The 14,416-nt window shown below is 40.7% G+C and overlaps 1 protein-coding gene across 3 annotated transcripts in view; it reads right to left on the reverse strand.

Annotated features, from left to right (window-relative positions):
* The window catches only part of ETS1 (ETS proto-oncogene 1, transcription factor), a 120,167-nt gene that overhangs the window by 22,405 nt on the left and 83,346 nt on the right, over positions 1-14,416 (reverse strand). For all 3 annotated transcript variants that reach the window (XM_016139143.2, XM_036221696.1, XM_016139145.2), the window contains 4 exons: positions 9,530-9,649; positions 7,753-7,953; positions 4,918-4,995; positions 3,716-3,964 (listed from right to left, as the gene is read on the reverse strand). In XM_016139143.2, coding sequence (XP_015994629.1) covers positions 3,716-3,964; positions 4,918-4,995; positions 7,753-7,953; positions 9,530-9,649 — 648 coding nt within the window. The remainder of the gene's footprint in view (positions 1-3,715; positions 3,965-4,917; positions 4,996-7,752; positions 7,954-9,529; positions 9,650-14,416) is intronic.

Consider the following 14,416-nt stretch of genomic DNA (forward strand, 5'->3'; position numbering starts at 1 on the left):
TGCATGTACCATCTCAAATAGAGAACGAAGTTACGAGATGTTTTTTTCCAGGCGATTCAAAAAAAAATCACTCTTCTAAACAGAAATCAATACTGTTTATTCTCTCCAAGTACAATTTTGTTCTTGAAATTTATACTTCATTGGGGAAGTGTGGGCAATATAAAAAAAGGAGTTGATGAAAGAGTTAACGTCCACACCAATGTCAGAAATCCTTTACTCTTTGAGTTGCTTAAGGCATTCGTAACTGACCACAAGATCATGCAAGTTCATTAATTTCCCAAACCAGGTTATAAACAGCTGCTATCATTGCATAATAGCTCTAAGAGAAATTCCATTGGCAAATATGCCATTAAAAAGGAGGCTAACAAACAAAAATTTTGGAGGACATCTAAAGCTGAAAAGGCTCATGGGAATATTTTCTATGCTTTACTTTCAGATACTTTTTAGGTAACCTAAACTAAATCCTGGGGCACTAAATGGCCACCTCAACTCAGCACAAGTCATGAGGCAAAGGATGTGACAAACCTGTAAGTGGAAATATCTATAAATCAACTTTCAACTGTTCAAGGGTAGCTGATCTACTACAAAATTTAAATCCCAGAATAAGATTGGCCAATACTACCAGATACTAGTGTGGTTTGGGTATATTCTCCCCTTTCTTAATAGTGGCTAGAGATTGGTTAAAACAATGAAATTCAAATATTTAATATTGGTATCCAAACCAAAAGTAAATATATAATAATTAGGAAGACATGTTGCTCTCAAATTTTTAAAAATCTCAGATAAAAGGTATTTAGTTAAATATGTGATTTTTGTATAATCTGCTGTTGTAGATTTCCTGAACCCCTTATTCCTCCAATACTGCTTATAACAGAAAGGTAGTTATTTATCTGCTTCTTCTTAGTCCTTCCTCCAAAAGTCCATTCAAAGAAGGGTTATGTCCAGAAGGCAAACTGAAGAGCTTCATAGAGTTATCAGCCCTGCCTACCCAGTCCACTGCCACATTCGCAACTCTTGATTATTATTTAAAAAGTGAAGGAATTGTCCCTTCCAGAAATTCACATTACAAAACTCCAGAAAACAGCCAGAATGCAATAGCCACTTTTTAACACAACAAGACATTTTGTGGCAGCTACTTAAAAGGTATTCGCTCACACCGCGACCCATCTTGATGGTCATTCAATTTCTCTGTGGGACAAACACACCAGAAGCCTAAGAAAGAGAATTTATGTTTTCATGAAGAATACTCCACCGAGTCAACGATATTTAGGCAACATTTGCACTAAAGTCTCTCTGAAATGATTCTATCTCTATCAGCCACTTTTATGTTTGGAGGGCACCGAGACTGGAATTTCCACAAGCAGACCACCGTGCTTCCAAGGTGTCCCAAAGAGCAAGGGCACTAACCTGGGCATAACCACCCTATGGCAGCTTCTCAAACATGAGCCAAATGCAACTCCGTTGGGAGCTGTGGTCTACAGCAGTAAGCTGCTTTCGTTTTACCTCTATTTCACAATCCTGGAGCTGGGAACCTTCATTTACGGGCATTTTCTCCAAAAATGGGTCAAACCCAACTGGATTAGACATTCGGTTGTGCTACTGGGCTCATGCAGGGAAGCATGTACGCACTAAGCTGTCCCCTGTCCAGCTTTCCTGGGAAGTGTCTCAGCAAAGTCCTTCTAAAGCTATCTGACTCCACCAAGCAGACCTCAGAGCACTCGAACAGCGCATGGGGAAGCCCCCCAGCAACTGCCTGAACAGATGAGCACTAAGCAGTTCTCAGAGTCCAAGTAGGTGGGACAGAGAAGCACTCTGTGTACTATAATAAAGTATATGAACACTATTATTATTATTATTATTATTATTACTATTAGTCAGCTAACAGTAATGCTTTCATTCTAGACCAATCATACCACGTCAGAGCCGATCAGCCCTTAAGACATGTCCTGTTTGTAGCACTTCTGAATGCAAACAGCAGTGGTGACAGGACAGCCTGACCTTCAAGTTTGTGTGGTCTGAAGCTTGGTGTGAGAGTAGGAGAATGAGCCCAGAGAGAAACAACTCATGTCCCTTTGTACGGGTCACTATCTGCTCCACAGTTACTAATTTAGGGTTGAAGAGGTGGTGAGAACTAAGACCAAGAACCAAGAGAAGGAGAAGGAGAAGGAACAATTACACAAATGCAAAGCCAGATGCAATTTAAAAACATGTGACAGCAAATCTACCCAAAGTTACAACATGGCTGAGGCCCAAACCCTCAGGCTCAGCCTCATCACACAGATGATCAGAAAGCCCCATGAGAGAGAAAGTTGTTCTAATGCTCTGCCCCGCCTGAGAAAAAAAGATACACATACACACTTGTGTATGTAAATAGACACACATCCAAAAATAAATAAAAAAGAATCAGAAAGGGGAAGGCAAACTGATCCCACCCATCCCCTTCAGTTTGCAACACAAACACCCTGGGGCAAGAAGCAAAAAGATTACAGGTTCTGATTTTGCTAGGGACTTTCCCTATGCAGGGCCCGCTGGTTGTCCAGAGGCCTTCTGGGAGGAAGAGTGAACCTGAACACTCAAAGAAGATGATAAGGTATACAGCCCATGATGCCTATGGGTGACTCTTCAAAGTAAAGATGACTTTGGGCTCCCCTCCAAGAGCCTCAGAGTAAGTAACAGGGTGATCACCAAGCAGAAATCACTAGGAGGCCGGCCACGCCTGATTTCCATGAGCAAAGCCCTCTGAGCCCCTGGATGGGTTTTCTCCTGTTCCCCTTCTTGTTTGTAATTCTTTCCAATTTATCCACTGCAACAGTCATCTTTTAAGACTTCATAGAAATCAGCTAGTGCTTTCTGGATACACAAATCCCTCCTTATGATGGAATGCATTTCTCTCAGAAGCAAAACTATCTAAATACTTTAGTATGTGGACTGCCCCTCTGGGTGTTTACGTCCCGATCTTAAAACTTGGGTATATTTGACCATTGTTGATTTACAAAATCAACCAGCTCTATTTTGAAACATTTACTTCACTGTCAGTGAATATTTTATCATTGTCATAATAGTCATGTCAACAAGAGTACCTTCTTTTAGAAGCCACTGGCTACCTCTTTCCTAGGTCCTCTCACTAAACACACACTTTCACCACACTGCTGATGACTGGTTCCAAATAAACTGTTGGTTAACCCTTCTTGTATCTTCCCAAACCAAAGAAGTCACAGGAGGCTCGAGAGCCTGGACTAAGCAACAGATGTCATTAAGATACCAAGCAAGGCAGGAGGATCTGACCCAAAAATGGCTTGGGGAACATCAGGGCATGTGTGAAACTAAGAGCTTTCCAGGAGAGTCATCTGAATCATTTTTATTAGATTGTGTCCCCCTTAAGCAAAATCCTCTCAAAAAAATCAAGCATACCTTAATAAAACAAACACATTCAACTAGAGTTTTTATTTGGTAAAATGTTTTATCCAAGTACAAAATTTGACTGGTCAACCTGCCAGATTTCAATTCCACCAGGGACTTATGGTCTGTCATCTTGATGGACTTGACTACAACTTCCTGATGGAAAGTTTTTAATATCTATACATTCTAAGATGAAAAGGCTGAAACTCAGGAATATACAGGGCCAGTAGTGAGAGAAAAAAAATGGGACCTGAAAAACTCACAGATACATAATTCCTGGAAACCCAAGAGTTTCTAGAGAAGAAATCTGACCTACCACGACTGGTCCTCCCCATGCACATGTTGTCTGGTGTCACGACTTCTTGTTTGATGGCAAAGTAGTCAGTCTGCAAGGTGTCTGTCTGCAGAGGGTCCCGGAGAATGACTGAGGGGTAGTCATTCTCATACTTGAGGGAGAGGAGCTCCTCTGAGCTGATGGGATGGAGCGTCTGGTAGGACTCTGTGATGAAGCTAGGCTCCGAGAACTCCGAGGGAGGAACACACTGAGCATGCTCGATACCATAGCCTAAAAACAGAGAGTGTGTGCAATTGAAGAAAGGATAGATCTGTACCTAAAACAATTAGTTCTTCACTATTTACAATGGCTCCACAATGTGAAACAAGCTGACTACCTTGAGAGTAAAAGGAAAATATTTTAAGTGAGAAGGGCCTGTTTTTTTTTTAACTTTGCTCCACTACTTAACAGCTACGTCCCTTGACAAGATACCTCCTTTTCTGACTTAATTTCCTCATTTCTAAGATCGGTATGATTACAATATTCCTCAGAGCATTGTGATGAAAATCAAATGAGAATATATATGTAACATTTCTGGCAAACAATAAACTCTTGCTACATAGTAGCTAATATCACTGTTGTAGTTACAATAAAAACTATAATAGAGTGAAAAGATAAAACAAAAACAAATCTGCTTTAAAGTCTTTTTGGAAGCAAGACCATCAGATAAGAAGTGCCCTATACTAACGCTCTTCCTCTGGCCACCTCTCCAGTGTGGTTAAGTGTCACATACTCAAAGAGAGAAGGCTTAATATTCCATAGTAGAATTTGAAGCAGCGTGGCACTTCTTCAGAAAGCATTTCAGAGGAAATGCTGTCATATCCAATAGTAAAAGGGACAGAACAGGGGCAATGACCAGATCTCAAACCCAAACTTCTATGGCCTCTACAGCACACAGGATCCCACAAGATCAAAGCTTATGCAGCAGGATGTAGTTTCTCTGTGACTTTTACGCTGAAGATATCGGACAGAGCTCGCAGGTTAGTAAAATATGTAAATAGGTTGAAACCTTGTGCTTTGTGGGAAAAACAAAATAAATAACAAATAGTCTACATTTAAGAAAATATTGTTTTCCTTAGAATTACCATGATGGAGCCTGAGCTCAACTGGGACAGGGATCCTTTCCTAAGTTCCCATTACAGTGATGAACAAGATAAGAACAGAACAGTGGAAGGTGAACTTACTGATGAAGTAATCCGAGGTATAACGGGATTCTGGGTAGGTAGGGTTGACTCCATTAACTTGATAAGGCTTCACATCCTCTGCAACAGACAGGGTAGGGAATGAAACAGAGAGGTCAACATGCAAGTAATGCTTGGCTTAAATTGGTCTTGGATGCAAGGACCATAATGATCTCAGTCCCTCTTCTAAGAAATCTGCATGTTTGTTAACTGCGTTGTTCTGTGAGTGTACTTTGACTGGGGCCTTGTCTAGAGATGAGATCACAAAAGCATGGCTAAGTTTACTATTTCAGTAGCTGCAAAATGGGATTTAATATCTTGGAAAGAGCGCCAGTGAGTAATCTCTATGGACTGGGGATGCATTCTGCACTCCTGATGCATGGGTGGACCATAATTAACATCAAAGCCTAGAAGACATCTTGGGCAGTTACCAGAATCAGTCCCCAGTGCTCAAACTGATTAGCTCTAAAGCTACTCAGAAATATATTATAATCTTTAGGCAGGTAGATTTGATAGCCTCCATTTTTTCCAACACACGTCTGTTTTTTGTTATGTGGTTTTTCCATTGCCCTCAGATTTCAAGTTCAGGACCAGATAAGAAGCAGAACACTGGTAAGGTAACTATCTATTGGTGAAATAAGATAGGGCTCATGCAAAAACAGAGAAGAGCAACATAACCAAACTGCTACCAGGTGCCAACTTCCCCAGGAATGAGAAAGGAATGCAGATGGAGGTAACTAGAAAGGCTGCCGCTGAACTAAGGTGAGCTTTGTGGATCCTCCAGTTGCCCTGGAATCAGATTGTCTGGCCTCTGACCATTGTATGGAATAGTTTGATTCCATTTCACTGTCAGAATCAGACAAAGAGAGAATGTTGGTTTGGGTTTTTCCTCAGGTATCTGATAGCTTCTTGGGAGCAGAGGCTGCTGGGAAAACAAGTTTATGCCTGTACAGAAAAACAGTTCCCCGCTGAGATAAAATGATTAAACTTTGCTTTAGGAGCTTATCAGATTGAAACACCCCCTGCACCTTTGGCCTTCTACCCCACCCCAAACAGCTATGTTCTTTCCGTGCTGTGTTGCTTTAGTTTAATTACAGAATGAGAGCTGTAGCCTCAATACAAACATCTCGCTCAGCTCTTCAAGGATCTGAAGAGAGATGATCCTCACTGCCTCTCTCAAAAGAACATGGGTGGGATGGCATGACTTTGTTTTCGAAGGTACTCAATCATTTCCCACGTGCCTAAATTCTCTTAAATTGTCCCTTATAGGAAGGTAAGCCAAAGCTGTCTTGGGAACCAGAAACTCCCCTGTGAGTCCATATCATTATACAAAGTACACAGGGAAAGAAGTGAAATTGAAAAGACCTAGGAAATCAGTCGATAATCTAGACTATCTTCACTTTACAGATGGGGACACTCATAGTACTTGGCCCTTTTATCTCACAGAGCTGTTGTGACAATCCAAAGGGAAGATGTATTTTAAAGCACTCTGAAAATAAGAAGATGCAATAAAGATATTAATTATGACTATGTTAAGAAGCAGGCTTAGACACTCCGGAACCCCCAGCCACTCCATGATGATAGAGGGAAACAGTGTATTCGCAGAAGATATTTGGGTTGCACGGTCTGGTAGGATCCACGGCTGTGTTTATAAGCCAATGGTCACATCAGACCTGTTATGAACCTGCCATATCTTTTCCCTCTGTAAACAGGTAGCTCAGATCAACACGTATGAGTGGGTGTTTGTGCAGTTACATGGAGGACATGTCAGTGTTTGGGGAAGGCTGTGCAGCTGCCCCGCAGTCCTTGGCCAGGGCAGCCACAGCAAGAGTCACCTAGTTCTTGAATGTGTTTATTTATTTATTTTCCAGCAGAAGCTGAAGAGAAGGAAGAAAGATAACACTTCTGTGCCCAGAGAAATCTAATTTAGGTCCCTCTTGAGCACTGCAGAGTGCAAAATATCCTTAAACAAAGGAAGGTATTATATGGAATAAAGTGCTAATCCTGAGCTTTGCTCCCTGCCCCCAGTGTCTGCGCCAAGGGTTGGAGCTGGTGACCACAGAGAAAGGGTGGGCCTGGGTCAGAGAGGGCAACGGGCTTCTAGGCTTACAGTCAGCTGGAGGGCACTGCTGACTGCTGGTAACTGCAATTTATTTTAAGAAGAAATTCAGAAAAATAAGCGCAAAAACACCCAAGTTTGCCGCCTGCTGCTGTTTCTATACTCAGCCAGGACTGTGGTACATGAGTCACTTGGTCCAAAAAGGTTGGAAGAGGCTGGTAGGGAAGGCCATGTCATTACAAGGTTGCAACACAGCGTCCTGACATAACCCCAGTTTCTGCTCCAGATGAAAAAGGTATACTACACTACTGCAATTCCAATCCAGCTAGTGAGCTGAGAAGCCTGTCTTATTAATAAGCTCTGAGTAACTAAGCTTTCTAGTGGGAATGGCCAGGTACCACATTGCCATGGATCAAGGGAGTATGCATTAATTGCCAGAAAAAAAAAAATCTTGGAGCTGGCTGGGGGCACTGTTGATAGTACATGAATCTAAGATAAGGACTGGGATCAGAATTTTGCATACCAAGAAGCTTCAGGAATACGATCTTGCTAGAGGTTAAAATCTGAACCTCCAATGCATGAAAGAAAAAGGAAACTAACTTTTATTGACCACCCGTTATATGTCAGGCACTGCATTGGTATGTCCCATTAGACCATGTATGCTGTGAAAGGACACCCACAGATGATTGCATCGACGTCCTATCATTGGGTACATTCCCCTACCCACTCATGGAGCTAACCCACACAGCTCCTGCCTCACTCTATCCCCATACATTTACCTTTCTGCAGGATCTCGAGATGCTCCCACAAGATGTCCCCAACGAAGTCTGGGGCCAGCTCAAGAAAGCAGTCTTTTCCCAGTGCACAGAGAGAGGCTCCGTTCATACAGAACTTCTGGAAGTCCACACCCTTCAGGCTGAACTCATTCACAGCCCACATCACCCAATCCCGAACGTGGGTTTCTGTCCACTGCCGGGGGTCTAAGGGAAGAGATCAAATCAAGATCTGGTAGGTCAGGCTCTAAACTCATACCCAAGCCTCAGGGAGGACGCCGAAGGGTCTCAACTTAGCTGAGGATGTGCTCTGATTTACAGAACTGGCAATCACCAGGCTGTAAAAGCACATCATGGAGCACCTTCCTCTTCCCCACATTCGACCTCCCCACCTTCTCTATCTTGCCAACTAGAAGATCACTACCATCAGCCAAAAAGTAGATGAGTATTCTCTACCCTTCATTTGGACAAAGAGTTCATGAATCTCCTCTCTCACTGCCTTATTTGCATTAGACATTTTTTTAAAGCCTGGGATAAGGAACAAATGACTTCTTTAATAGCAATAATAACAAAGTCGAGTGTGTTCTAGAAGTTGCACTTACCTACCCTTAACTCGCATAATCTACTGGAGACCATTATTCTTAATTATTTTTATCTTAGTTAATTATGGTTGATAATCATCACAGCAATTAGTAATAGTCATTCAAATAGAACTTATTAATAACAACATTACTAGGCTCCTGTATTATACATTTAGAAAAGTATATACATAACAGCAGCTCTCTTCTGACTAGCACCAAAGAAGAAATACTACGTGATCTTTGCGCATGGCCTGAGATTTAACATAACTGCACTAGCCATGACAGTTAGAAAGCTCAGATGATGGCAGGTTGTGGTGCCCACATCACACCTGCTCTCAAGGTTACCCCCTTCAATCTAGCAGGTGACTTTATGAGATGTTGGTCAGAATTCACTTTATCCTTCCTTGTAATCCTAAAAGGATGTTCGGCATTTCTGATGGTGGAGGTTTGTGGTAGAGTTAGTATACTTGGGAAAAGGCGTATAGAAACATTCGTGGTATCCATCTAAGGCTTGGTTCTGACAGGGCTGGAAGATTCTCTGGGCTGGTTTAAAGACAGCATTACTCTTACTCAATAGCATAGTGTTCTTCCTCCTCTCAACTATTCAGGAAATGTTGCTTGGTGAAGGCTTAAGTGTTCTCCAGTCATTTCTCCTTTCTGACAACTCTAGTCCCCTTACATTCCTGAATAAACCCTTTCAGATGAGAACACCCAAGAATAAACACATTTTACCAAAGTACATGCAAAAAAAAAAAAAAAAAAAGAGCAATCAGTAAATTCCAAGAAATGGAGCTTACTAAGTTCATCCAATAGCAGCCCAGAATGACTCGAAAGCTGTGTTTTTTCTAAGTTGTATGTAGTTAGAAATCACCTGAGAAGCTTCAAAGATACTGATATTACTAGCAATTGTGACTAAACTGATGTGGGACATGGTCTGGGCTGGAGAATTTTTTGAAGATCCTGAATGTAATGTGCAAACAGGTTTGAGAACCACTGCCCTCAGACCAAGATGGCAGCGGCGGTCCCGGGGAATGAAGAAGCATTAGCACGTGTCAGTGGTTGTTCTAACAGACATCCACAGTGACCTGTTACTGCTGACTGAAGGGTGGTCAGTGATTACATCTATCTCACACTACAGGTAAGAAAACTAACCCTACCTCAAAGCCTGATCTTATCCTTTCTTTCCCGAGGACAAAACATACCTTTTGGAATTCCCAGTCTTTGCTGCTCTTTCGAGAAACCACTGAAAGTAGCTTTCAATGCTTGAGACATCATTTCCTTGCTACTTGGGGTTAAGAGTGGGACGTCTGCACATTCCATATCTGTGAGGAAAAAACATCATATGAATAATAAAAACTAAATAGGTAATGAGTCATTCTGCAATGTATACAAATATCAAAGCATTATGTTGTATATGCAAAATTAGTATAATATTATATGTCAATTATCTCTCAATATAATAATGAATAAATAATTAGCCAACCATAAAATATAATAGGGCACGAATGGTCTGAAGAAGGTAAGCTGAGAAATAACTGTACTAACATCTTCACCAAGGCAGGTAAAATTTGGGGGGCTTTCCACAGTGTGTTAGTCCCTGTGCAGGGCGGGGGAGGGGAGGAGGGAACAACCTGACTCTTGCCTAGAATGTCCTACATCCCTGACAAATAAAATGTGTTTATTCTTTCTTCATAGCTCTACTAATTCGTCCTTCACATTTACGGAGAGCATTAATGTTATGACATACTTCCAATTACCTATGAAAAGGAAATAACAACATTAATTCATTCAACAAATAATTATTTACCACTTGCTATGTGCAAAGAATTACAGACAGCAGTGAACAAGACAGAAATGACTCCTACCCTCGTGGAGCTGGAGATCAGATTCTGGCAAGATATAGTCATTAAAAACTATGTACACTTAAAATTAAATGTTCAAAAATGTCAATAAGATAAAATGTTAACATCTATCAGGAATTCCTACTGGTCTGGAGAAATCAGCGAAGACTTCGCTTAGAAAAGAGATGTTTGACTTCGGATCTAAAGGTTGCGCAAGAGTTTTAAAAAGAAAAATTGTCTACACCAATGATTCTCCAACTGTGGTTCCCCAGGCCAGCTGCATCAGCATCACCTGGAAATTGCTGGAAATGCAAATTCCCTGGCCCACTCTACAGCCCTCCTGAATCAGGACTTCTGGGGCAGGGGTGAATGTGGATCCCACAAATCTGTGCTTTTAACACAGGATCCAGATGATCCTGATGACCATAAAAGTGAGAGGACCATAACCCTAGATTCAGGGAATGGCATAAATGAAGGTCACGAAATGGCGGGAGGAGGGGAAACTTGGCCTGTTTTAGTATCTAAAAGATCAATACAGCTGGAGCAGTGACAAGAGAACAGTTGTGTGAGATGAGGTTGAAAAGGTAAACAAGGAGTATATTAAAGAAATCATTTTAACTTAAATAGAACAGAAAGTCATTGAGAGTTTTATGCAGAGAAATGACATGACTACATTTTGTTTTAAGATCACCTACGGTAATTCGATTTTTAATTTTTCAAAGAACTGCCCTACTGTTATCCTCAGAATGCTTTCATGATGTCACATTCCCACCAACAGTGCACAAGGTTCACATCCTTGCCAACACTTGTTGCTTTGTTTTTTGGGGAGTGGGGAACAATTTTGGATAGTAGCCAACCTAATGGATGTGAAGTGGTATCACACTGTAGCTTTTACTTGTACTTCCCTAATTATTAATGATGTTGAGCATCTTTCCATGTTCTTATTGGACATTTGTGTATCTTCTTTGGAGGAATGTCTATCCAAGTATTTTGCTCATATGTTAACAGAGTTGTCTGCATTTGTTGTTGGTATTGAGTTTTAGGAGTTCTCTATATACCCCAAAGAGTTAAAAGCAGGGTCTCGAAAGTATATTTGTAAGCTTATGTTCATAGCAGCATTATTCACAATATATAAAATACAGAGGCAACCTAAGTGTCCATCAACAGATGAATAGGTAAGCAAAAATGTAGTATATACATACAATGCGATATTACTCGGCCTTAAAAAAAAAAAGGAACTTCTGACATATATTATAATATGAATGAACCTTCACATTATGCTAAATGAAATAAGCCAGTCACAACAAAACAAATTATATGAGGAAGTTAGCACAGTCAAATTCATAGACACGGAAAGTAGAATGGTAGTTGCCGGGGCCTGGAGGAAGGGAGAGTTGTTTAATTGGAACAAAGTTTCAGTTTTACAAGATGAAAAGCGTTCTGGAGATGGATGCTAGTGGTGGTTGTACATTATGAATGTATTTAATGCCACATAACTGTGAACTGAAAAATGGTTTATATTTATTTTACCATAATAAAATTATTTAAACAAAAAAATGGGGGGAGGGAAGATCACCTTACGTGTTCTGTTTAAGAGGTAACTATGAGTAAATGTGGGTAGATTTGTCAAAAAGTTTTTGTATTAGTTGAGGTGAGAGATGATGGTAGCTTTAACTAGGAAGGCAACCAAATTTGAAGTACATATAGGAGGTAATATCTATAAAATTTGACTTATGTAGGTAGTAAAGAAGAATGAGGTATCAAAATCTACAGATTCACAGATGTGTCATCCTTTGCTATATCCACATCTATCTTTATCTCTGTTGTGTCCAATTCTGCTTATCCTAGCAGACAATATAAACATGGCTCAAGTTTAAAATCCCCTGAATTCACCTAAGGCACAATTTCCCACAAAAAGCTAATAAGCAAAGAAATGACCTGAGAATTCCTTCTAGGCATCCCGTGACCTTCGGGCAGTGATACACTTTACTGCAGTACTCTCCAGAAGCCCACTTCCTCACCTTGTACCTTCAGTGTATCATGTGAAACTGACTTACAAAATGGCTGAGGTCCAGGCATGGTTGCCAAAGAAGTTCCTTAACCAGCCACCTCTAAACCTTAACAAGTCAAAAAACTCCACGGACATGCATAATGTGTTATTGGCTGAATAAAATGGAAACATGTAAGGGAAAAGACGACAGTTGGTGACCTCTGAAAAAAGGAAGAAATACATGGCTTCTGAACAGTTAAAATGAATGGAAATGACATTACAAAAAAGAAGGGTAGGCAGCGCTTTCCCTCTAGTCTGCTTTGGGCGATGCTGTCAGGAAACTGCTTAGAGTCCAGCCTCCACGCTGGAAGCGCAGAGGAGTTCACAGCAGCTGCTCTCCCAGGCCCTGCCAGTGAGCAGGAATCTGAAGTTCTAGACAGTGGAGAGTTTGGGTTGCCCTGGGACATGCCCCCCAAAAAAAATCTAGTGGAAAAATCAACATGCCTCCAGGAAGGTTGACAAAATGATGGAAAATCCCAGATTGCTAGGGAGAGTTGGGGGAGGGGATAAAGTGTTGATTATGTAACATCCAGCCCTTTAAACAATGGAGTAATCATCAAATGAGTCACTAAGAAAGACATCAATGCCCCCCTTCATCCCCACTCTACACTCCCAAGAACAACTAAGCAGCAGGTCCAGAAATGTCTCCCCTAGAGTAGAAGTCAGTTTTACTTTGGAAAAAGAGACTGTTTAACCCAAGAGTATTACTTCTGAAAGAAGGGACCACTGCAACCTCCTTAGCTCATAGCACAGGGCAAAACACAGAAGTCAATCAACAAATGTCTACTGAATTAAATGTTTTCCAAACTTGAATCAACTTTCCTTCCCTTCACTCCCATCCAACACAAATTCATGAACTTAAACTGTGTGGGTTTTGTTTTGTGTGTTTGTTCCCTCTGTTAGATTTATGACTCGATGAAAAGAACTTTACTGATGGCAGAAACTGGCCAGGACAACACATGAGGAAAATACAGGCCAGGGCCAATGGACAAGCAACAGTTCTGCTACAAACTGAAACTGAAGGACGAGATTGGCTAAGGAGGTCCAAGGCATCTTCTAAATAGAACAGCTTGGGCAGTCTGATGCCAGGGTGATGTGAAGGCCAAGGATGACAGCAAAAAGCCTGAAACAGAGGTTTCCTGGAGTCTGCTTCCTATAACTCCACATACTCTGACCATAAGATCTGGACAGGACCACTGGGTTTATTTACAGCTCTCCATGAAGTTTTCTGCTTCCTGTCTGGGAACCGGCCTTTCCATGTCTTCACTTGTTCTCTAATGGAAGCAGCTGGAATTACTTTTGCCTATCCACCTCAATGTCATCTTCAAAAGCCTGGTGCATAAGCCGTCAGCTGCAGCTATACAGTGCCCACTGGCTCTACCCTTGGCTGAGGACTCAAAGTGTTGGTTCTCTTGGAAAAGTGCTCACAGCCCAGCTGGTGGAGGCAATCTGTATTTGGCAATGAGCATTTGACACTCAGGAGGTTTATCATTGCCCTGGGACCCAAAGGTTTCAGAAAGGAAGGTCAAAGCTTTATGTATCATGTTTATAAACTGCACAATTTTGGTTTTTAAAAAAGTAATCAATAACCTCCTATATGAGTGAATGATTATCCAAATTGTGTTTTTCAGTAGCAATGGCATTGCATTTAAATGATGATGAATAATCTCATTCAAAAGTAGATTTTAACATAGGATATTAAATCCTTATCATGTAAAATATGAATGCAAAAATTCCCTCTATGTTGCTAGTTTATGATTGTAGCAGTTCTGTTAATTATACTGATCACCAATAATAAAATTATTGCCAAGGTGGAGAATCTGAGGTAGTTTAGCCCAAGCCAGAATCTTCGTTATTATTAGCATACTTTATCTTATTACCTATTATAATATTTTTGTATTAGGTACCAAATATTTCTAATTTTAGGAACAGCATCTAGAAATTAATCGATGCCTCCATAGAAATTAACTACTTGTATTTTGCAGACAAGTACTAAAATTGCCTTTCTGTTAACCATTGTAATTGCAATATCTTTATTCAAATAACTCATGTCTCAAAATGCTGAACACCAGGCCTGGATACATACTACACCTATACCATGGAGACTCTAAATACAGTGCACTAGACATTGAAAACATAAATATATTACAAGTATACTAAAATTTTTACCACTTATTATTCCTCATGACCCTAAATCT

Source organism: Rousettus aegyptiacus, unplaced genomic scaffold (assembly GCF_014176215.1).
Source record: "Rousettus aegyptiacus isolate mRouAeg1 unplaced genomic scaffold, mRouAeg1.p scaffold_m13_p_5, whole genome shotgun sequence".
In the NCBI taxonomy this organism is placed as follows: Eukaryota; Metazoa; Chordata; class Mammalia; order Chiroptera; family Pteropodidae; genus Rousettus; species Rousettus aegyptiacus.